The 24,896-nt window shown below is 40.9% G+C and overlaps 1 protein-coding gene across 1 annotated transcript in view; it reads left to right on the forward strand.

Annotated features, from left to right (window-relative positions):
* Positions 1-24,484, forward strand: part of rims3 (regulating synaptic membrane exocytosis 3) — a 37,331-nt gene extending 12,847 nt beyond the window's left edge. The window contains exons 3-7 of the mRNA XM_027023356.2: positions 16,833-16,974; positions 17,242-17,354; positions 17,816-17,917; positions 18,033-18,172; positions 18,272-24,484. Coding sequence (XP_026879157.1) covers positions 16,833-16,974; positions 17,242-17,354; positions 17,816-17,917; positions 18,033-18,172; positions 18,272-18,484 — 710 coding nt within the window. The 3' untranslated portion in view covers positions 18,485-24,484. The remainder of the gene's footprint in view (positions 1-16,832; positions 16,975-17,241; positions 17,355-17,815; positions 17,918-18,032; positions 18,173-18,271) is intronic.
* Positions 24,485-24,896: the final 412 nt, after the last annotated feature.

The raw sequence follows: 24,896 nt of genomic DNA on the forward strand, positions 1-24,896 counted from the left end.
AGTACCTTACCTGCTCAGATTTGCCCTTGCAGCTGGACAATGATCCTTATCATAGAATTTGTTTCCAGGGTCTTGTTTTTTTTTTTTAGGGTATGTTGCACAAATGAGAAAACATATGTCTTGGTGAATGTACATATAACATACCAAACAGACTGACATACATACAATATTCTGATACATATCAAGTATAAACAACAGGGAAAACTGTTATAGGGACCTAAACACAATAATATAAAATAAAATAGATTTTAAAATAGAGGTATAAGAGAACAGAAGTGTAAACATGACTTGGCCCAGATGTTGTTAACTGTTGTCTGTGATCACCTGTGCTGAGCCCCAGGAAGTATTACTGATCACAAGTCTGAAAACAAATGCCCCTAACAAGCAGGAAGAGGGAAAATAGAGTAAAGTACAGAACAGGTCTAACAGACTTCAGGTAGTCAGGGATAGCAAAGGATGTGCAATCAGATGGATTGGGATATCAATTTCAGTTGAGTAATAGAAACATAAACAGTTTCGACTGCTGAAATTTTACGCTTTTTGGCCTATATTGAAATGCCAGTGGTGAATCAATTAGTAATTTCTTACTTGGTCTAGACTTGGGCTTCAGATGGGTTTGAGAAACTGGCCCATTATGAAATAAAATATTTGACGTCCTCGTCAAGTTTCTGATTTCTGTCTGTAAAGTGTCCTTGGATTTAAGAAAGGTGCTATATAAATGTGACTAATAATAATAAATTACCATGGAACCTCTTTTCTCTGATAACTCTCCTTGCCTCCAGCTGCATTTACAAAAGTGTCAGCTAAATGCTATAAATGTAAATACATTTACAACATTTATCAACATCTTTTATCCAAAGCAATTTAAAATTATGACTGAGTACAACTTGAGCATTAAAGGCCTTGCTCAGGGGCCCAACAGCGGGGCTTGAACCAGCAACTTTCCACTTATGAGTCAAGTACCTTAACCACTGAGCTACCACTGTCTCTACCTCAGGGAAAGAACTGCACTCCTTTTGATTTCTTCATTTGCATTGTGTAAACTGGTTGCTCTCATTTCTCATTGATATGAGTCAGGCTAGTCTATTCCTTATTGATCTGCCATTAAAATCAGCACAACCTGCAAAGTTTATGTTATGTTGCAGAGTAGCCAGATTCAGACCAATTATGTTTTTGAATGAAGCTTGCTGACAGCTATTGACCTGGCAGCTGCGGTACACTCTCAGACGTCACCGCAGTGCTCTGAGGTCTGTTTGCCCGGTCGTAGCTGCTTTTATCTGACATAGCTGTCTGCCTGCTATCTGTAAAGTCTGTGTGATGATACAGCACTGTTCCAAGCTGTTTATTACCTCTCCCTCTGTCTCCGGCCTTGCGAGTTGACACAGTTGTGCAGCCTGCCTATATATGATTTCAAACAGTGTCTCCTTTTTATTTTCCCTCAGATGTGTGGTGGGCTCGCTCCTTTCTGTGTCACACCTGCGTCTGCCGCTTCCCCTTCTTTCTGGCACTTGTTCTTTCATTTCGCAGCTTTGCTCCCCTCTTCCCCGCTTCGGGGAATTTTCAGGCAGATGTGGGCCATAGCTAGCCTCCCAAAAGGGCCTTGCTGCAGTCGTCTTAGGACCCGAGGGAGACGTTGTTCTGAAGGGCTCATTATTGTCCAAGTCAGAACAGAAGAGCAAAATGCACACAGGCACAGCTAACCCTAAGAATTTACATTTACCTGACACTTTTATCCAAAATGATTTACAATTATGACTGAGTACAACTTGAGGGTTAAGGACCTTGCTTAGGGGCCCACCAGTGGTAGGGCTTGAACCAACAAACTTCTAATTACAAATCATGTACCTTAACCACTCAGCTACTACTGGCCTAAGCCTAGGCCTATCCCTAACCCTAAACCTAACCCTGAACCTAAACCTAACCCTAACCATGAACCTTACACTATCCCTGAACATAAACCTAACCCTAAACCTAAACCTACCCTGACCCTAAACCTAACCCTAAACCTACCCTAACGCTGAACCTAAACCTACCCTAACCCTAAACCTAAACCTGTATGTGGGTGCTCTGCTCAGAGTTTCTGATGAATTTTGGGTTAAGGTTAGGGTTAGGGTTGACTTCTATTTCTAAAGTTCTATTTGCAAGACCCTTTTATTTTGTTTTGTATGACCTATGCTATTTTGAGAGTAGAGGTATCCATTTATCTTACTTTTAGACTTGCATTAACTGTTCTAGGTCATGCTGAAGTAGTCATGAGCTTTAGTTTATTCTCCTCTGAGATAAATATGCAGGTAATACTCTGTAAATACACCTCAGTGGTATATTGGTAGATTTATATCATTCTAGTCTCTAGTTTTCAAGAAGCTTTCAGCTCAAACTGGAAAAGCAGGTCTGGGTATTCACTTAGGAACGTTGGTACAAGCGCACACCCCAGTGCCAGCAAGAACTAAATATAACCCAGCCAAGTGACAACGAGTGAAAGACGTGCGCATTAAGAAAGGCCAAACAGAATGAATCACACCAAGGAGGTGGTCTGCATCTCAGGCGAAGAGAATTCCCTGAGCCAGAAATTACATTAGGCAGGCCTTTTGGCTCAGGGGAGACCACGAGGCTGTTTACCAGTTCAAATTAAGACTAAGAAAACACAAAAGATTAAACAGAAACACTGTTATGGCTTTCAGTGACAACGCTGGAACCCAGATGTACACTGCTGAATGAAATAATCCAGCCTTGGTCAGTACACACATAGATTGCTGTGTTGAGTGGGTCTGCTTTCCATGGCTCACTGGATGGGCTGCCTTATACCGCCCCCCGGCCATCCTTTCTCTCTCTGTCTCTCTCCCTTTCCCTCTATCTCCCTGTCTATTTCTTTCTTTTTCTCACTTTCTCTCTCACATGCACTCTCTCTCGAATTGACTTAAAAAATCATTACTCACCTCTCTGCACGCTGAGAGCTACTGTACTGCATGGTATGCTTTTAACTAATCTAGTGAATGTATGAGAGAAGTGGGCTCTCACAGTGGCTGTGATGGGGGAAAATTACACTGTTGTGTTAGTGAGTGTATTTGTGAGGGCATCTTATACTGCCACAGTGGTTATATTACTCCTCCTCTCCACTGTAAGGGCTGCTGACATACACGCAAATGTGGCAAAGCTGCACGTTTCTTTCTCTGTTACTCTTTTTGTCCTGCCCTTTGTGTTAACTGGAAATGATAAAACCAGTGGTTGATAAGAAAAATGAAAGGGATTCAGTGTGTGTGTGTGTGTGTGTGTGTGTGTGTGTGTGTGTGTGTGTGTGTGTGTGTGTGTGTGTGTGTGTGTGTGTGTGTGTGTGTGTGTGTGTGTGTGTGTGTCTGTGTCTGTGTCTGTGGGCACCTCATACATCTGTTGTTTTGTTGGATGAACTGAAAGCTTCATCTCTGTTCTTAATTACTTATAACTGTGATAATTTAAAAAATCACCTTAAAACATTTTGACGTTGGAGATCATTAGTTCAAAGTTCATTTTCTAAATGGTGTGGAGAGAAACCTATACTTTGCAGGTCTTCACAAGACAGCATCAGCCTTCCTGATGTAGAATTCCCCTATAGCGAGAGCAGGTCCTCTCTAATACTCGCTGATATTATGGTAATTATTCATCTCTCTCTGTAAAACTTTGTGCGTGTTGTGCAATCTGGGGGCAAAGATCACAAATACGCCTAAGCCTGCTGACACCTGCATGAATCTTACAGCTGACCTCAGCACCTGCAGGGGTTTGGCCACCTCCCGTATTCCACCTCTACACTTGTCCTGCAAAACCATAAGTTAACAGTTTCTGGGTTTCACTGCTATAACTGATGCTGGCTTGATGTAGCGGTTTGAGCGATTAGTCTAGGGAAATATGATGTTGGATAATAACCCACACTTCATGCTCTTAGGGTGTCGTCATAAGCAACGGCTGGGAGAGTGAGATGAGTAAGTTGTGACAGTCTATCGATTTCCACTCTGAATCACCAGCTCTTCTCTCAGTGTGATTCAGACCTGAGCCTTGGGAAGAGAACACTAATATCCAAATTCTCCTGACCCCTCCTGGACCTTGTTTAACCAGTGATTTAGAACTCACGCATAACTCATTCATTTTCTCTATATATGGACATGTTCAGAGAATGCATCCTATTTCCTCAAACCACTTTTGAAAGCTCTTGAAGCACTTGTCGTGTGGCATGAGCATGTTGATTTCATGGCTTGCGATTTTTGGCCATAAATGATTCATCAAGTATCGCATGGTAAACAGACACCTAAAACACGCATGTGAAATGTGAGCAGATGTAGTGGTGTTTGCCCCAACATGCTCCAGCAGGTCACTCCAGAGCTATTTGAGGGTGTGAGGAGTCCATTTTACTTGGAGAATTTGAAGATTTGGCTGTAATTTTCTTTTTGACAGCAGGTTTGCTGGCGTCAGGTCCCATAGCGAGTGGTGTGAGCTACTGGTGTGAGCTACATGTGGACCAACTGTGCTTGAATCTTTCAGGTACTGTGAGGTCACACTGTAGCACTGTTGGCTAACTGTAGCAGAGTGGAAGGCTTCTCTGTGTGGTTAGTGAGTTCCTGTTAATCGTTGGGTGCTTGAGAATGATCAAAGGGGATAAATGTCATTTTCTTTAAAAAACAAAAAAAACAAAAAAAACCCCTGCTCTGTTTAAGACTGACATCTTCACGTTTGCAATGCTATTACAGTCAATTGCCTAATGGACACAAACCCATTTCCAGCCTAAGATTAAAAATGCTACACCTGGTTGTGATATGTGGTTTTGTTTTTGTTTTGTTTTTTTCTTGTAGAATCCATGTGGAGAGGAAAGTAAATGTATACAGCTACATGTTAGTGAGCGATTAAATGAAAGTTTTGGGGGTTTTTTTCTCTCAGTTAAATTTTTGGCCAAAAATTCTGCACCCATGGCAGAGTGGTTTATTGACGTCGAAGCTCCCATTTACAAGGCCTGGTCTTCCTGCTTGTTTATTCTCTGTAATGTTGCATGGCGAAGCTGTAGTGAGCTTCTATGCTGATGTCTATGCTTCATCTTTGCTGCGCCAGGCCTAGACGAATCTCTTTGAAGCTGAATGTAGAGGTTACGAGGTGATAAGCACAAAGACTCGGACGACTGGCTGGGCCCAACAGTGTATCGGCCAACTGGTGTCCACCATGTAGATCAGGAGTTTGTAACACTGTTCCTGTCTCTCTTAAATATGGCTGCTCTGTTTATCATCCCTATTGAGCGGAGAACATTTGAGTGGTGCTCTGGTGATGAGCTCTGTGGGATTGAGAGCAGCTGAGTGGTGCCCTGGTGATGATCTGTGTAGTGGAGAGAGCAGGTAAGAGGTTGAGAGGCATTGTGTGAATGGTTGTTTTGCTTTTGGAAGCTCTGCTGTCTGCGCTGTTTGAAACTGGAGTGAGAGCATAGGGGCAAGAAGCATCCGCAGACAATTCACACTGCAGAGGTTTTCACATGTGTGTGCAGAAACACACACACACACACACACACACACACACACACTACTTGAACCATACAAGTGTAGCATTAGCAAAAGGAAGCACACCAAGTCTCCCTTAATGTAATCTAAAAGGCATATGACCACACACACATGTACACACACAAGTGCTCCCACCACCCTAAGCTCCCACAGGGTACCATATGCGAGGGGTGCTGAGACAGGGAGAAGCCAAGACATCGCTCCATTTCACCTCCAAATTTCACTCCCTTTCTCTCACTCCTGTTCACAGTCCTCTTCATTTCATCCACCCTCTGCTTTTCCCCATTATTTTACTCTCATTTCCTTTGACCTTATTTAACTCTGAGATCATTGCAATGCTGAGATTTAAAGTGGTAGAGTGATTTGAACAGAATGCGGAAGGGATTCTCTAGCAAACTATGTGATTTCTTCAGTGTGATTAGATTAGCCGAATGAGCACACCACTTGCACTGAAGCCAGAATGCTCACATGTGAATAGAAATATGTAAATGTAATATGTGTATGTAAATGTAATTTGTAATATTAATATGTAATATGCAATATGTAAGTAGACTGAATGCCTATATAGACACCACAGAGTTTCTCCTTGGCTAGATGGAATGACAGAGGCTTTCATTTGTGGTTTCGGCCTTCACCTCTCCTTTAATTAGGTGCTAAGTAATTATCCCCATAACTCAAACATATCAGCTGAAATTCCCAACACCTCACACTCCTCCCCACACTCCTCCGCATGCTCCTCACCACCCCATGCACCATTACCCTGGCGTGCCTGCCCTGAAGGTTTCCCTAATGCCAGCTGACATTTATATACTGACTCACAATGAGCAATCTGTCTGCACAGTTGGAAGATTTACCAGAATGACCCTCCAAATGCTAGCCCAGCTGATGTCTCAGAGGTAACTCTGTTTGCTGAATGGTAAGTTGTTTATCATTCCCCACACTGGCGCTCTTGTTTGGGAACAGGACACTATGGCAACTAACAATTTAATAATTTGCCCTTTGCTTAGAGTTTGGCTGAGTTTGCCCTATGTCTCCTCTTTAAGACTCCTTCCTACAGAGAGCACCGAGAGGAGCAGCATGTGTGCCACCTCTCCACAGATGGACAGGATGGGTTGAGTGTGTGGTGTGGTCAGTGTGTGGTCAGTGCCCAGGTGCAGTGTCTGAGAGCCTGCAAAACAACACAATACCCAAGGCAACTGGGCAAAAGGGTCAAAACAGCTTTAAGGGCTTTGACACAAAAAATATTAAACACTTTTGTGCGTTTAGGTCGGTGTTCTACACATGAGGGATGAATACATTTTTGTAATATTACATATCTGGTATTCAAAGTAACAGTCTCCAGTTTGCTAGACTGGAATGCTAATGGCTCCAGTTTGAAACCGTGATAGCTGGCATAGCAGCAGCTTTGCCTCTGCACTGTGCAGTCTGTGGTAAATACAGTGTGTGTGCAGGGTGGAAGGCAGACTGAGCACAGTAAGGGAACACTTTTGCAGGACCAGCACAGCTCCTCTGTAATGTCAAGCCTCCACTGGATCGTTATCGTTTGAAGATGAAAGATTTCTCGTCATAAATCAAAGCACTGCAGGGCTATGGAACACATGAGCATGCACACACACACACACACACACACACACACACACACACACACACACACACACACACACACACACACACACACACACACACACACACACACACACACACACACACACACACACACACTCCCAGCCGGAACTGAACACCTCTGCCAGACCACCAGTCATTAATGAGCACTTTAGGGGCTGGAGTGCTTTTTTATCACAAATGATGCACCATTCCCCAAATCCAAATTCAGAATGTAGTGGGTTTGTTTGCGGAAATGTGGGCCTATTACTTCCATAAATGACTCCTTGGTTACTGTTGCTATGCATAGCCCAATGTTGCTGTTGTGACTTGAGCCAGTAAGCTAAGCAGGGAGACACTTAGCACTAAAATGGTAACATTTGGACATTTTGATGTTTTGATGCTGTTCCAACATAATTTTATACTAAAAGGTGTGATGTATCTTATTAACTGAATTACATTCACATTTATGGACACAATTGCATAGGGTAATTGTGCGTTCAGTCACTGTTTCTATCTCAGCTCAGTTTAATCTCTTCTTGTTCCATGTTCCATAGCGTTGCTTCCTAATTTCTGGGTCTTAATTTCTTTCTGTTTCTGAGATATTATTTTGAGCAACAGAGATCAAACCTCTTGGATCCTTATATAACCAAAGACAAAAAGCATAGAAGACATAGACACTGCATCCCAAACACTCCATGACGTATGAATTCTTTACATCCTCATACAGTCACACTCACTTTTGAACACACACAAATATAAACTGCACACTACACTGGCACACATGTTGAAGCTGATAAACCTGAACTGGCACACATTACACAGTCACACTCACTTTTGAACACACACAAATATAAACTGCACACTACACCGGCACACATGTTGAAGCTGATAAACCTGAACTGGCACACATTACACATTTACATTTCTTATTCTTCCTCATATACGCTGTCAGACACACACACAGACACACACACAGACACACACACACACACACACACACACCCACACCCATCCCAGTTTGCTGCAGCTCTGTGATAGAGAGCCAGGTTTGTGTGACAGAGGACTGGCCTCCATCCACACCTCTTTCAGTCCTTCAGCATTTCTCCAGGGACCACATTACCCATTCCAAAGTCAGAGAGGGAGCGCTTTAATTAATACTCTCCGAATGTCAGAGGAGAGAAGGTCCTCTCTTACTACATGCTTAGGCTCCTGTCCTGCTCTTCACCATTTCACAGGTAAAATGATTGGATAATTTTACCTGTTCATTGTTACACCAACTCTTTATAACAACATATAACAAAAAAAAAAACCCCCACAATATGTATCCCGCAACATGCTGGTTCTTCACAGATGGTGTTGATGGTTTATTTTCATGAATCATATATGAACTGCAAGTGGAGTCTGTGCTGTTTTTTGCTGATCCATACTTGACTTTCCCATTAGTGTGGAGCAATGCTTTGCTTGTTCTAGCCTCATTCATACTATGCTGTGACTGGTTTTTACACTGGATGTGTAATGAGGTTTGTCCTGAGTTTTATTCCATTTTGTAGTTGTTTCATAGTAGGTAACACATAAAGAGATGTTTGGAGGATGAGAGGGAGTCTATATATTAAAGATTGTAAATGATACTCAAGGAAATGGTTGTCAGGTAAGTTACCATGGAGTTTTTGTGTTTCCTTAATTCTTGCAATATAGGTATCATTGCATTAATATATAATATAGATTTGTGTATAATAACCTTAATAGTTTATTAAAAGCTTATACAAGGTGCCTAGCTGAATCATTGTCCTAAAAAATGCAGATTACACAGTTTCTAGGGATTGTCATCCATTTCTATAATCACATACACTTCTGAAGCAGTAATAGTCATGTAGGAGGGTATAAGAAAAACAGGAGATAAAGGAAAAAAGAGTGTGCAGACAAAGAAAAACAAGCCTGATGATTCCTTTCCATGTGAATCAGAATTGAACAGACAGGTAAACAGAAGGAGGAGGAGGAGGAGGAGGAGGTGAGGAGTAGAGAAGAGAGAGTAAACGATAAGTGCGAATGAAAGAATGAAAAAGTAAAGGTAGAAGAAAGAGATGATGATGATGACGATGATGACGATGCAGGAGTTCGAGAAGAAGGGTCCTTGCAGTAGGGAATCTTGGTGCAATGCAGAGAGCATTGTCATGGAAACGGGGGGGGGGGGGGGGGGTGAGAGAGAGGGAGTGAGAGGGAGTGTACAGAGCTGCTCTGTTTCAAATGGAGGTAGACAGGAGGTGGAGACTGTGTGGCTTTAACCCTCAGGCCCACAGTGAGCTAGCATCTACTGATCTGGAGACTGATGAACTTTACAGGTGTTCTGTATCTTAATTGTGGTTCCTTTTCATCAGTATGACTTCTACAATCCTCCTGCAGGTTTAGTGTTTGGAGAACCCATGGTTTCAAGAAAAATGAAATCCCCAGTAGTGCATCCCAAACAATCCCTGACATATGAACACCTATGTTGACTGAAAATTCAGTGTTAGAATTTTTTTTTTTTTATCTTCAGTTAGATGAAAGAACACAGCACACTTATAAAAAACAATCCCTTAGGGGAACTTGTGCTTATTTTGTGTATTTGTAAAGCAGCTGAATAACTTTACCCTAATCTAAAACCCACTGGATTATACATACAATTGCTCATGCAGCTATTCACTGAATTATGCATCTATATTTTAATTTGCATATTTAACAACTGAAATTGAGATAAGAACATCAAACTGGCCAGACAAATGTTTCATCACATCTCAGCAGGTCAATCAAGAAGAAACATAAAATACTTGAAAGTCTGTAGATGACCATCTCTGATATCCCACGCTGGATTGCTCTTCCATATTCAGAGGGCAGTGTGTATAAAACTGCAATACAGACAATGTATTCTGGAGGGTGGGAAGATGAAAGCATGTAATGGACCAGTTGTACATAAATGGGGCTGGAACAGAGTTTGGGGTGTAGTGGGGAAGGCATAGCCTGAAGATTTGTTGGATAATGGTAGGTATATGTCTTATTTTGAACAGCAACAGTTATTATCAGAACTTTTGTTTGCAGATTGTTCCATTGCTGAGGTGGTGTCTTCATCGAATTAAGTAAAAAAATCTGTTTTGATCAGTATCTGTAACTAGCTGACAGCCATCAAAGTACCAATTGTATGGGAGTCCTCTTTCTGGAGAGAACATGCACCTTAATGGCCTGAAAGTAGTTTTAATTGTTTTATTTTATTAATTTGTTTTAATAATTTGTTAGTCGAATTATTAAAATTATGAAGATCCCATGGCTGGCTTCCACTTCAGCCCTCACAGTAGAAAACAGAGAACAGTAGTGGAAGTGAAACTTGAGGCACTGATGTCAGTGTTTCAAATATGAAGTCAAAAGCTATGACGCAGGCTTCCTTACTATGGTTATTCTACCACTATTCGACCAAGACGTGTAAGAGGTTTTCTTTGCTGTAGATCTTAATCCAGAATATTTGAGGATTTATTATCAGGATTTTTTTTTTTTTTTAATTAGGTAACTGAAACAGTTTATAACAAAGATATGAGGCAATATTTAGATGAATCTATGCTGGAACAGTTCTTGTGAATTGGTGTAATGATACATAACTTCCAGTGATCTAGAAATATTTCACTTTGAAAACAATAGAAGAGATGGAAATGTACAGGCTTCTAGTGGTATAACCCTTTTCAGTTTAGTTCTTTATATTTGTTTTGTGTGGATGTTCATTTGTGAAGGTATATCAGATATATTTAAAAGTGCTCTAATACATTATAAATACATGAGTAATATACAAATTTTGCTAATGTGTAGTGTTGCCTTTTAGATCTTAATAAATTATATTTTAATAAATATAAAAAAGATTCAATGTTAATCATAAATTATATACAAAATCAATTTTCAGGTTATGCACCTTTGTAACATTGTCTGTAAGAGGTAGTCTAAAATACAAAACACACCTAAAGCACATGTAAGGTATTAACTGAACATTCTTAATGCTCATGTACCCTCTATGAAGGATGTCTTAGTTATTTAAACATTCTTGGATGAGGTCTGAGATTATATCACTATGAGTTATGGAGGTGACGTTAATAATTTTGTGCATCCGTATGTAATGAAAGGGCACTGATAGTATCTTTAAGGAGGAATGAAAAGAATGCTCGCTTAAGTGTGTAGCCTGCAGAGCCTTATGTCACCCTCCCACTCTAACAGTTTAGATATTCCTGACTACAGCCTTATGAATAAACTCAGTGCACCCTTTTGCCTGTGAGGTGCCCTCAGAGTTCTGCATCTTCTCTCCTGCCCCCTTCTTTCTTATTTTATTCCCTTCTTTGCTTTCTACCCTTTTTCTTAGTCTCTCTCTCTCTTTCTCTCTCTCTCTCTCACTCTCACTCTCTTGCTCAGTCTTGTCACCAATTACCCTTGTCATGGAGAATGGGGGGTGGGGTGGGGGCTGGGAATATGTGATGGGATGTGTTGCGGGGTCCCTCCAGCTGAGATAAAGAATCTAAGAATCCTTTTCTTCAGGCAGTGGCTGGACGCTGCTGTCAGATTCTGAGCCATTTACACACAAGCCCCAGAGCTGTCTTCTCTTTCATTTAGCCTAGTCACAGAGAGCACACTGCAAGATGTGGTTTGGAGAAAATCACCCCTACAAGTCTGTAACACAGCAGGCTTCTCTTAATGGCCCAGAGCTCCAGTAATGGTGTCCATGCAATATTCGATAGTATTTCAAAATTTGAAACCATAAAAGCCTCTTATTCACACAGTGCTGAGCTCTTGTACAGACCACCCGCATGGACGTCTTCTTAAAATATCTACCATTGGTTGTGTTGTGTTTAGTGATGAAGCTGTATTTTTAGCCCTGGGTAATCTAAAATGTCTGTTCCCCATGCTCTCTGTCTTGGACATGAGGCTGTTGCAACAGATACCAGACGGAGTAATGTCCGGGGCTTTTCCCTTATGAGACGCCCAGCTGAGCTGTTGTTCTCCTCCAGCAAGCCTACATACTGGAGGAGAATAGCAGCTTGGCTCCCCATAGCCACAGGTGTTTTCCTAATGAAAAAGACATACAGCGCCCTCCAAAAGTCCATGGGAAACAAAGGGACAAAATCATTATTATTGCCACTGTGGTTTAAAGCAAGTCTACAAGACAAAAGAATGGGATGTTATACTTCAGATCCAAGCATGTTTGCTCACAAACATTGGAATAACATATATTATTGGAATAACATATATTTTTTGCCAACATGCAATGATAAAAAAAAATATGTAAAAAAGAAGACCATAATCTTAGTTCTTATAAAAGGTCTCTGTATGGTGTTGTGACAGTGGCAGCAAGGGAGCAGGACGTGAGCAGAGGAGTTTCTTTTTTTCTCCATAAAGTAAACACAAACATGTAGCAAATATGCATAAACAAATTACTGGCAGGAATGACTCGAAACGAGAACTCGGCAGCTGAAGACTCGAACATGAACAGGACGCTCTTAATCAAGAGCAATGCACATCACTGGAGGTATGTGCCTTAGGGCTAGATCAAAGGAAACTGAAACAAAACACAGATGTAGGTGATTACTGGTGATGGGTGTGTGTGTGTGTGTGTGTGTGTGTGTGTGTGTGTGTGTGTGTGTGTGTGTATCTTCGTCTGGCTAGGTGCTTGGTGCACCATAACAAGTGTGTGTATGTCTGTTTGTATGTATGTGTGCTATATATGTATACATGTGTATTTGGTTTGATGTGTGTGTGTGTGTGTGTGTGTGTGTGTGTGTGTGTGTGTGTGTGTGTGTGTGTGTCTGTGTCTGTGTCTGTGTCTGTCTGTGTCTGTGTCTGTGTCTGTGTCTGTGTCTGTGTCTGTGTCTGTGTCTCTGTGTGTCTGTGTGTCTGTGTGTGTGTGTGTGTGTGTGTGTGTGTGTGTGTAAGCTTGCACATATGGACATATTTATGCTGAAGCATGAAGTGTCCAGATTAGCAAATGTTATCTATACCTAAAAGTGTTACCTACACTAACCTGGGCCAATATTTACTAGTTTCTGCCATGCTAATATTTACATTTCTATATCACCAGTAGTAGTTCCATTACATCCAAAATATTAGTTAATTAGTTACTTTATGTCTCCCACACCAGATAATAAAACAGCCAGAGCAACACATTCTGAGGAAAACAGATATATTTACCTTTTGGACACTGCATGTGCTTACCTCAAGTCTCAGGTTCAGTGACTTACCCAAGAGCACTAGAGGCTAAAGCAGACAGTGTTAGGGTCACCTTCAAGTTTCAAGTTTGGTTTATTTGTCACATACATAGTCATACACAGTATAACTCGCAGTGAAATAGTTGAGAGTGCTCTGTCCAAACTGAGGAAAAGAAAACAGGGGTGCATAGAGGAATATATATTCTATATATGTACAAAAATATATTAGCAATGTAAGTACAATATATGTATATTATGTTTATATGTTTATTATGTTTACACATCCATTTCACTGCGAGTTATACTGTGTATGACTATGTATGTGACGAATAAACCAAACTTGAACTTGTTCAGGACGTGTTCACACGTCACTCCCCTTCCAGTTACCTGCTCACTGACCTCGCTGGCTTGGTGCCTCCTGTTCCTCTGGGCTTTTATCTTAGTCTATAACCTCTGCATTGTTATAAGCTCTGCACTGCACTCATTAACACATTTACCTTCAGACAGCAAGGCCTCCAGTTGCATTTCTTCAAACAAAGCCTAGGTGGTATGAGATAAGATACTCTGTATGCTCCCACTGACCCAGGTGTTGAATGCTAATCCTTAACTAACCTTACACTAAATATCTGTCCATGGCAGGTGTCCAGTGGCACATCTCCCTCCAGTGCACAGGAGCTTAATTAACTGCATTTTTGCACTAGCTTCTGCTAAAGTATTTGTGTTTAAACATATAGGTGTGTGTGTGTGTGTGTGTGTGTGTGTGTGTGTGTGTGTGTGTGTGTGTGTGTGTGTGTGTGTGTGTGTGTGTGTGTGTGTGTGTTTATGTGTGTGTGTGTGTGTGTGTGTGTTTATGTGTGTGTGTGTGTGTGTGTGTGTGTGTGTGTGTTTATGTGTGTGCGTGTGTTGCTTCACAATGGGAGAAAAAAGTGGATCATCGATTGAGCGATGTGTGAGAGGTCGCTGACATCACTCTGGGAATACCATGCAGGCAGCCCTGCCGTTTTGACATTTCTCATATTCTCTCTCTTCCTCTTTCTCCCGCTCTCACTATCCCTCTCTCTCTCTCCTTCTCTCCCTCCCTCCCTCCCTCCCTCCCTCTTTACTTTCTTTTTCTCTTCTTCTATCTATCACCCTCTCTCTCTCCTTCTCTCAGAACTGTTCCTTTTAATACTTCATCAAAGAGTCCCTGTGGATGTACTCACCCGCTGTTCTGGTATTTACTGTGTGGTTGCAATGCAGGACTGGAAGGAAATGAAAATAGAAAGATTGAAACACAGGTGAATGGAACAGTACAGTGACACAGTATTGAAAAACAGATTGCAAACCCACAAAACTCTCTTGCAGTATTGGGGTGGTGTGTATGCAACCTCAGACTGTGTTAATCTGACCAGTACAGATGAAACTGTACACCCATTCACAGCAGCAGCCAACGATTGTTTAGATGTTTAAAACATCAGCTCTAGTGTTGATGTAAGGCCACACAACACTGTTTGTTTACACTGGCTGGGTAATGCAAGTCTTAAAATCATGCTGCATGAGAGTTACCACTGTCCAATTGCAAATAGTGACTTTGTGGTGTGCAAGTTAATCGGACAGATATGGCCCTGTCCTTAATATATGATCTGTTACACACACACACACATACACACACACATACACACACACACACACACACACACACACACACACACACACACACACACACACACACACGCGCGCGCTTCCGCGCGCGCATCTGAGGCGAAAGCGTAAGTGTATGTGAAACAATGCAGTTGTAGCCTATTGTGGGACTCATAGTGCTCCTAAAGTCTTCTTTTGTCTTCTATTTCTCCCGCAACTTGTGCTCATGCATTGCGATTTGAGCTGCATTTGCAGTCGCCGGAGTTCTGTTTGGAAGCCAGTGAGTTGTGTCTCTTCCGTGGCCCACATCCGCATGGCGCTGACGGAGAGACGGCATTCGCAGCGTCTCCCCATAGGCAAGTAGAATGCTTTCTTATGTGCCAACACTGCTGATGTCAGAGCCTTGATCCGACACTCCATCTCCATTAGCAAGGGATAGAGTATCATTGCAGTGTGGCTCTGTGCCACTACAGCATTATAGTGGGTCTGTTTGTTTTATTATTTTATTAGAATATTGATTTTGTTTCTCAGAGGAGTGCTGATTTGTGGGAATCAGTGCTATGCTGTTTGTTGTGTTTCTTTATACAGTGGAGGTTCACAGTGATCTGAAAAGCTGTATGAGCTGATTCTTTACTCTGGCTTTGCTGCTTAAAACACTGGACTATTTTAACTACAGTCTTTTGTTTGAATAACATGCTCTATTGGGCTTTACTGTACTACATTAAATGGTAGCTATGAAACTTTGATTCTTCCGTAGAGACTGCCACAAGCATTTATGGTCCTAGCTGTTGGATTCGATCACTAGGAACTTTCTCCTCTATTGTGAGCATCAAGGCCCATGAGCAGGCTATTCCTCTGTGGCTGTTTGTATAACACCCCCCCCCCCCTCCCCCCCAGCTAAGGAGCAGTAGCGTGCATCCGAGCCTGTTTTGGAATATAGCCTAAAATGACAATTCTTTGTGTTTGTTTAATGGATAGTTGTGTGTACTGCCATGTGTTTAGTTGACTGGTTCACGGACTATACTCATGTATGAATGTTTACAGCTCGTGTTAGGCTGCCAGATCGGCACATTATCCTGGTCTGATCCAGAAGGCAATTACAGGGCTCTCCAAGTTTCAGCACACCCTCCAGCATCCTCAAAGCCTCTGGCGCGATTGACTCCAGCTTCCCCTCACTCTCCTGTGCCAGTGTCGGCCGACCCACCATCTCCCCGCACCGCTCCTCTTTTACAACGCTCTCCCTCCCTCTGACTCTTGCCTTTTCTCTCCTTTCTTCATCAATCAGGTCAATCCCTCCATGTGGAGCAGTAAGCAGGCACGCTGCCCGGATGTCCCCCGTCCTCCTGGATGTCTGGTTCACTTTAAATGCCAACACATATTTAAAAATAAAATAAAATAAACATTTCAGCTTTTATGGCACAATCACTTACGTTGTATGCGATCGTGGATTTTGAATAATCCTGGTTGTTCATTTTGTGTGGTTTTTGAAATGCCCTGCTTCTCAGGGATTCGGCATTTTGGTCTCAGGGGGTTTGCATGCCTGCAGCGCTGTGGGACCTTTATTATACACATGTGCTTGTGAGCACTCTGGAGCTGGCCTCGAGCACTTGGCCAGACAGTACCGCTCGCAGCAGCTGCAGATCGCACCTGGCCGGATCGGATACGTGGACGCATTTGCTCATGTTCGCGTCTTAATGTTCAAATAACCTCCCCCTCTTTTTTTTAGGGCTGCATTTTTGGTTTGATAACATCAGAGCCGAACATTTCTTTACCGAATCATTAAATCTGTCTCTCTGCCCGTCTGTCTTATTTGTCTAACCATCGTATGACGCTTGTGGTGTATTTCTTCGCGCGCTTTATCAGACGGCGTTGTGGTTTTCAAATGCACCACCAGATGGCGCCACAAAGAAGCTGCGCAGCACGATCCGGAGGAGCACGGAGACTGGTATAGCCGTAGAGATGAGGAACCGTGTGACACGGCAGAGTAGTAAGGAGTCAACGGACGGCAGCACGAACAGCAACAGCTCAGATGGAACGTATGTAAAAAAAAAAATTTTTTTTTAAAGCCCTTTTTTCATACTGCAAATGCAGGCCGTTTATGCACTTTTTATAAAGTGTTTGCATGCAAACACACTTGCCCATATTCATTGACTCTAATGTGATGTATATTTGTATTATATAAAGACTGAGTGTTATTTTATAGACAATATGTGCAGCTCTATCATTATTATGTATTATACTGTCGCATGGAGCACTATTTGGGAAAAATAAATAGTTGCTCAATCCCATTTGATGCCCAATAGGTTTATCTTCCCAACCAATCGTCTGGGCCCTGAAAACCAATTTAGTGACTTCTTGGATGGCCTTGGTCCCGCTCAAATAGTTGGACGTCAGACATTAGCCACGCCCTCAATGGGTAGGTCTCATTGCGCAATTGCTTCCCCTAGTGGACAGATACTGTAATTGTTTTAAAGCCGACTACGTTAAGGTGTGGACCACCACACCAAAAACAGAGGCCTGTGTTTCCATCTGATAAGATGGATAAAATATCTGATAAAATATCTGATAAAATATCTGAGGCTCTTTCTCTGCTCTCACTGCTAATTTTCAAATCCAGGAAATGCTGGCAGGGTTTTCTACAGCTCAAGTGATTCCAGCTCAAGTGTTTTGATTCTCTGATCCACACTAACTTGTTTTACTCTGTATATATACCATTAGAGCAGATATTTTGTCTTTAAAATAAAGAAGCAGTGGTTGCTTATCCAACACCTTAGAAACCACTGTGGTTTATGTCTCCACCTGCTGATCATCAGTGAAATTGCAAGCCAATACAGCATTGCATGGAGATGCCATAAGCTGATGTCTCTGCCTGCACAGGTGATGTACATATTGGAATAGTGGACAGAGGTGGTCAAATTGAAGTGGAGATTACCCAGGCCAGGGGCCTAACTCCTAAACCAGGCTCAAAAAACATTCCAGGTAAAATATCCCAACTTTAGATGAACTTTGCTTGCATTTAAGCATTCAACATGTAGTGTTGAAATACTATTCAGCAAGGATAAACTTCTTAACCTTTCTCACCTGACACTGGCAGCAACATATGTGAAGGTGTATGTTCTGGAGAATGGGGCGTGTCTGTCCAAAAAGAAGACCAAAGTAGTGAAGAAAACTCTGGATCCAACGTACCAGCAGACCCTGCTCTTTGATGAGGGCCCCCAGGGTAAAGTACTGCAGGTAGGGATGATGATCTTCAGGCACTCAGTTAGCCTCTAAAGGCCCAGTCAGGCATCGCGATAGCGGGCCCACTAACACTCTGAACCGCTGGTCTGTAAGGTGATCATCTGGGGTGACTATGGCCGCATGGATAGCAAATGTTTCATGGGGATGGCCCAGATCCTGCTGGAGGAGCTGGACCTGTCATCCATGGTGAGCGGCTGGTACAAGCTGTTTCCCACCTCATCTCTGGCAGACCCCAGCATCGGCCCACTTACCCGACGTCTCTCCCAATCCTCGCTGGAGAGCGCCACTAGCCCCTCGTGCACCTAGATGGGTCCTTGGCCGGATTCTCCACTGAGCACGTCCTCGATGACTTCTCTCTGTGTGTCTGTGCTCTCTTTCTCTCTGTGTGTAATTCACTCTAAAATATGTGCTCTCACACCCCTACCTTCCCCATAGAGCATGCAAACACACACACACACACACACACACACACACACACACACACACACACACACACAAACATGTACAAACATTCTGATATATATTTATCCCACACCTGGAAAGCTGCTACTCCAGGGTACGTGGCACACAAACCCCCATAGGCACACATGCACAGACACACACGCACAGACACGCATGGATATGCATGCACCCACAGATGCATATAAGCCCACAGGTGGATATGTGAGAGTTATTGAGTTTAACCAGCAAACACACAGAAGATTCATGGTGAGGGGGCATATGGGTGGTCACACACTGACCTGTTAGTTGAGAAACACTTTACAGACAAATGATGTAAATGTAGCATTTATGTTTGCCCAAGCCATACACAGCAGAATGGAGCTAACTTGTCCCTTAGGGTACATCCTCATTCTAAATACCAGTTTCTTTCTTTCTTAAACTCTCTATGCCAAACCTGATAAAAGTTTATTTTTTAAAACCAAAGCAATTCTTATTATCTGTGGTATCTGTAGATAATGGATATGTAGCACAGTCAACGACTTGGGTGAGATGCAAAAAAGAAAAGAAATACTATAAAAACTAAGAGAATCAGTTTAATATATATCTATACATGCTCACACCTAGAATTATTTTCACCATTGATAAAGATGAACGAGCAATGGTGCTTAAAATAAACAAAACTGATCACAGACATACTATATGTGACAAATACCTGTATGTACATACATATTACACATAATCTTGAAAACTTCATGTAATCTAATCAAAACATTTTTTAAACAAAACAAAAAAATCTTTTTTTCTTCCGAATCATTACTGTTAGCATTGTTGACGCTCGTGTTTTTTTCTTGACGCTGAGACATTCCCTTTAACAGCCCAGACTGGCCCTAGTCTGGACAGACTGGCCCTAGTCTGGACAGACTGGCCCTAGTCTTCACAGCTCAGACTATTTTTATTTTTATATGTATTATTGCACCATGCAGAATTTTTGTCTGTTTTGCTGTCTTTTGGGTATCCTCATAGCCCAAATCTCTCGTCGGATCTCTTCAGGTCTTTAACCAGGTCTAGAGACAGATCTGGTAATTGTAAATACAGATTTTGTTTTTAGATTCCATATTTATTTTCATTTTGCAGAATTTTGGGAGATTATAGTGCTAATGAGCGCCTTAGAGACAGTGGTGATGAATGGGCCCCAAAAGATTCCATCACCTTTTTTCACAGTGATTTTATTATAAAATAGGTAAATAAAAGAATGTGTTCCTTCTATGCTTAAACCTAACATATGGATCACTCTCTGTGCTGTACATTTTAAACAGCTGTTTTCTTCAACTTTATCAAGGATAGAAGTAATTCTGGAGGTGACTGTAAACATACACACACACACACACACACACACATGCAGTAATGCACACACAGTCTTCAAAGGGCAGGGCTCAAATAGACTGGTCAGGTTATTTAAATGCACATAGCTCCAATCACATAAGGTAGCATAAATATATAACTAAACAGAGCAGAGGACATAAATATATAGATAACTAGATAATATTTGTGTTTATGTATTTATTGACTGCATTCTGCATGTTTACTCAGCCCTTCTTTAAAAAATGAAAAATATAAAGTGCTGTTTGAAGCCTGCCTTTAAACATATTTAGAATATATAGACTGCTTTATTTATTTTGCTGATGTTGTAAAATTTTCATTTTATTTGAAAAATGTTGATACGCACTGAGGAGTGGATATAGGATGATGGCCCACCTAACGTCTCACCATAAAAAAAGAATCAGTTGTTTGACTAAACGACTAAACCAGCAGCTCTCGACAAGGTGCACAATAGAACCCAAAAGGATTAGAGTGGTTGGACCAAGGCTCCTGAGAGGGCGTGACCGCCAGCGAGCTGTCCAGATCTAGGGAAGCAGGTGGTCCTTTTTGTGGGGACGAACCGTTTTTCTCTACCAGCATATAAACTTGAATTATAAAATGCATTCGTCCCCACATACCGTCCTATTCTGTAGGTCATTAATCGAATGAGAACACCAGCAAGAACAAGGGCAGCAGTGAAAAAACATCACTGGACAATGATATGGGTTTGATGGTGGACCACCCTCGGTTGTACGCTCAAAGTCTTTCAAAGGCCAGAATAACAGACATTCTCTGTGCACAGCTTGCCTTTTTGGCATCCAAACTCTTTAAACATTGTTATCATGGCCACTAACCAAAATAATGGCCCACGTTAACCCCCAGCTCTGAAGCAGAATGACTCTAGATTGCATGTTCAGCCTATCCTAGGCAGAACAGAGTTTTGAAGGCTTTTCTTCTCTTTAGGTGTGCTCTCTTATCCATCATAGTTTTCTGAGTTCAGGATGTAGTTCTGCAGAGTCTGTTGAGTTGCGTTTTTCTGAGCAGGATTTCTAGGAGCAGTTATGCTTTGTCAAGATATACTGTGTGAAGTTTCCTTGGTTTTGAATGTTTTCACAATGTAAAGAATCATCTCACATATCATATTCCCTTAGCTCTAATCTTTTCTCCATATACCATGGGGCACAAAGTTTGTGGCTTATTAATTTTATGGATTATCTCTGACCATGATGGGAGTAAAGACTACAGTTTTCAGTGTCACCTCAGTGTTCAGTGTTAGTGATCCTGTTCCTGTGTTTCTGGTGTCATCCCTGTGGATGTAATGCATACAATAAGAACAGCTTTTATCTTCAATATGCATATGTGCCTGGTAAGTCTGGTCAACAATCATTTGCATCCTGCAAAAATATCTACTATGTATTGTTGCACGCTAAATCCAAATACGTTTTCCACGTGTCTCTCACCCTTTATTTTTTAGGTCCAGTATACTCATCATGAAAATTTCACTTAATGTGAAATATGTCATTATGCGTAAGTGGAACCAAGGGCACTGGATGCCCACTGTATTGGCAGACTGATACTAGACATTGAAGAGGAATGTTTCTGAGGCAAAATATAGGAAAAAACATTTTAGAACTATGTTTTAAAATATGTGCATATTTTAAATGTCATCATAGCTCTACGTATGAATAAATAGTACATAATGTAAAATTTAATTGCTCTTAATTATCTGAAAACAGATTTGAAATCAGCATACAAAGTAGTATAAGGTCCACCTATTTTGGTTTGGGAAACACAAAAGGTTGAAATTTTGTTGCCCAGTGTAATTTACCAAAAGGTTCATCGTATTACTTTTCTTGGTCTGTCAGCCTGAGACTCCTCCCAAAAACCATCTGTTGTTGGGGAGGTCGATATCAGTAGGTTGGTATATTTTCTGTATCGTCAGAAAAAATAACCCATTGTCTCTGTATTTGCCAGGATTAAATTTAGTCAACACAAAGCAACTCTTTGGACAAAACTCTTGGTTGAAACTCTTGAAGATTATTGGAGATGGTTAGATTGTACTGAGAAAAAAAAAGCTCCACAATATTGTATCCATAGCTGAATGTTTTCTCTTTGGTAAACTCTATGAATTATTATTAGATATTGATATTTTTCCATGTGATTTTTAGGTATACTTGGGACTTATATGCATCCCATAGCTAAATGAAAGGCAAAACGACAATTCGATCTATTTCTTCCTCCCTCAGTAATTCCTTTGGTTAAATATTTTTATTGTTCTGCTCTGAGATGAAAAAGGTCAATTTACTTATTTCCTTTATAGGGTAATGTAATTGAGCAGTAAAGCCTATTTAATGCTTTAGGTACTGTGGTTTGTTACTGTAAATACAAATGTATACTGAGGCCATGCTTATAATGACATAAATGATGCACGATTTTGCAACAGTAGAAAAAAGACATCGTTGTACCATCAGATCATTATGGCTGTGGTATGTGCTGTGCAGTTAGTTCCTTGGACACCATACTATTGATTTGTTGAGCCTCGCCACCTGTATGTTATCGGCCAGTAAAATTAAAAAAAATAAAAATAAAAAGTAGACTTTGAATGACTTGCTATCAGTTATATGTCATGCAGATAGTTTGTCCTTGATTTATGTGGAGCTAGGTGATCTTGGCACACATGAAAGGCTGGAAGGGTAAAGTGATAATGAGGTGCACACTTAGTGTTGGGAGACCTTGGTGATAATTATGGCTAATAGGAATAAACCTTCACCTGATTGTCATGCGGTATGTCTGTTATGCTTTTACATTGTCAGAGATGGGCAATGAGACTTTTTTTTTCTTCAGTGACTGTCAGATACTATAAAGTGTACAAATGTTGTATGTTGAAGGTGCTTTATGTGGCTTAAATTAAAAAAAAAAACACCTAAAACTACTTGGTAGGTGATCTCCATTTTCACTCATTAGTATAATATAAGTTAAAGAGTGATTTAAATCAAAACCCTGGCAGGGCTTTCTGAAGATCACTTTTGAAAGAAAAAATATACTGAAAAAGTTTGCTCTATAATGAGATTTTTTTAAAATTTTTTTTTAAAGGAAAAAAAATATTTGAGAGTGTTTATTTGAAGGCTAGCTAATGGAAACTGCTTGGCTGAATTCTGCCTGTGAATTCTTTTCATGAGGGCTTGTGATGTCATTTGCCTTACTATATTTTTGAGGTTTGTTACAAGTACATGACAGGAGTGTTACAACAGTTTGGATATACCCTAAAGGCTTGAGCATTTGCTGTTATGTACTAGAAGTATGTTAACAAAGTTTTATGATTGTATTTCTTTTTAACAAAGGTATAAATTAAGCTTTGTTTTTGATATTACATTTTATTAGACATGTACTCTGAATTCTGATAATGTTACCGAGGATTAAGTAATTAACTGTCAAATGAACTCATTTATTCTTCACAAGGATTGCACTCTGGTGCATGATTACATTACTGTTTACATATATGACAGATTCAACATTTACAGAAATCTCTATTTTTTGGGGGGGTGGGGGGAGGGGGGGAATCAGCATAGGTAGAAATATTGTAGCATTAGTTTGCCTTCCATTCTCTGACAAAATCCTTCAGTTTGCAAAAACCTTGTCATGGCCAGCATGGGGCACAGGCATTTACCCTGTTTGGTTGGGTTTTGACTCTAGATGACCAGTGAGTTACTTTTTAGCTATAGACACTTTGTAACTACCACTAGAAAAAAAGGTATATGTGCTGCTGTGGTGTAATCTTTCAGGTTGAACACACAAGAATAACTTGACTTTGGTCAAAAATTTAAAAGAATACATTTTTATCTGCTTGAATATGTAATTCTGCCATGGTCAACTAATGTTTCTTTTTGCTGTCTTTACACATTAGTCACTCTGCTCTCTTACCCTCACAACGTGTATCACTGTTCATAACAGCACAAGAAACTTACAAGTCATTTTTCACCCTGCCATGTTTATAGAAGAGTTTTAAAAGATAAGACCAAAACAAGAAATGTAGCTCTCCTAAAGACAGTGCCCCGTTAAAACCATTGCTGATGTTTTAAAATAACTGAAGATAAAATTGTTTTATTAGCCTAAAACCTGAGCTCAGAAAGGACAGTGTCTGGTGTCCCTGCAAATAAAGTTGTCAAAAGTGGTTAAAGTGCACGTTCTGGCTACAAACATTTTGCTCATTGTGCAGGAGTGATATACTGTAGAAGAGCTACTACAACATTTAGGGAAAGGTACAAAGGTAGGAGCTATAATTTTATACTTGTGCTTTGTAAATGTTTTCTATGTGCAGTATTTGATAATGTAAAACTGGTATTTTTGTGGTTTGTACGCTGACAAATTGATTATCTAAGGTGCACGTAGTTTTGTAAGAAAAATTGGAAAGAACTAAAAACACAAATGTTTTGAACCCGAAGCCTGTATCTGCATGCCTGTTGAGTGACGGAGGATGGAAGTCAATAAAGATTTATTTGAATCATCTTTTTGCTTCTCTGTGGAAATATTTTTGCAATTGGGCTTACTTAAACCATACATTACATGAAAGAAAGAAAGAAAGAAAGAAAGAAAGAAAGAAAGAAAAACAAGCAATTGGAAGTGTTAGAAATTCTCTACAATGTGACTCCCTTTTCTGTAAATAGTTCTCCCCCTCTCTCTCTCTCCCTCTCTCTCTCTCTCTCTCTCTCTCTCTCTCTCTCTCTCTCTCTCTCTCTCTCTCTCTCTTTCTCTCATGTCTTGCTGTCCTATGCTGTTTACTTTTAGATAGCTGCAAGGCTGTGTCAAATAGTCTGGGGTTAATGTGTCATTCTAGAGAACGCATATCACATCATGTCCGAACATATTGCACCTGCTATGTCATGTACATATTTCTGCTTACTCATCTGCTTTGCTTTGT

Source organism: Electrophorus electricus, chromosome 8, assembly GCF_013358815.1.
Source record: "Electrophorus electricus isolate fEleEle1 chromosome 8, fEleEle1.pri, whole genome shotgun sequence".
NCBI classification, from domain to species: Eukaryota; Metazoa; Chordata; class Actinopteri; order Gymnotiformes; family Gymnotidae; genus Electrophorus; species Electrophorus electricus.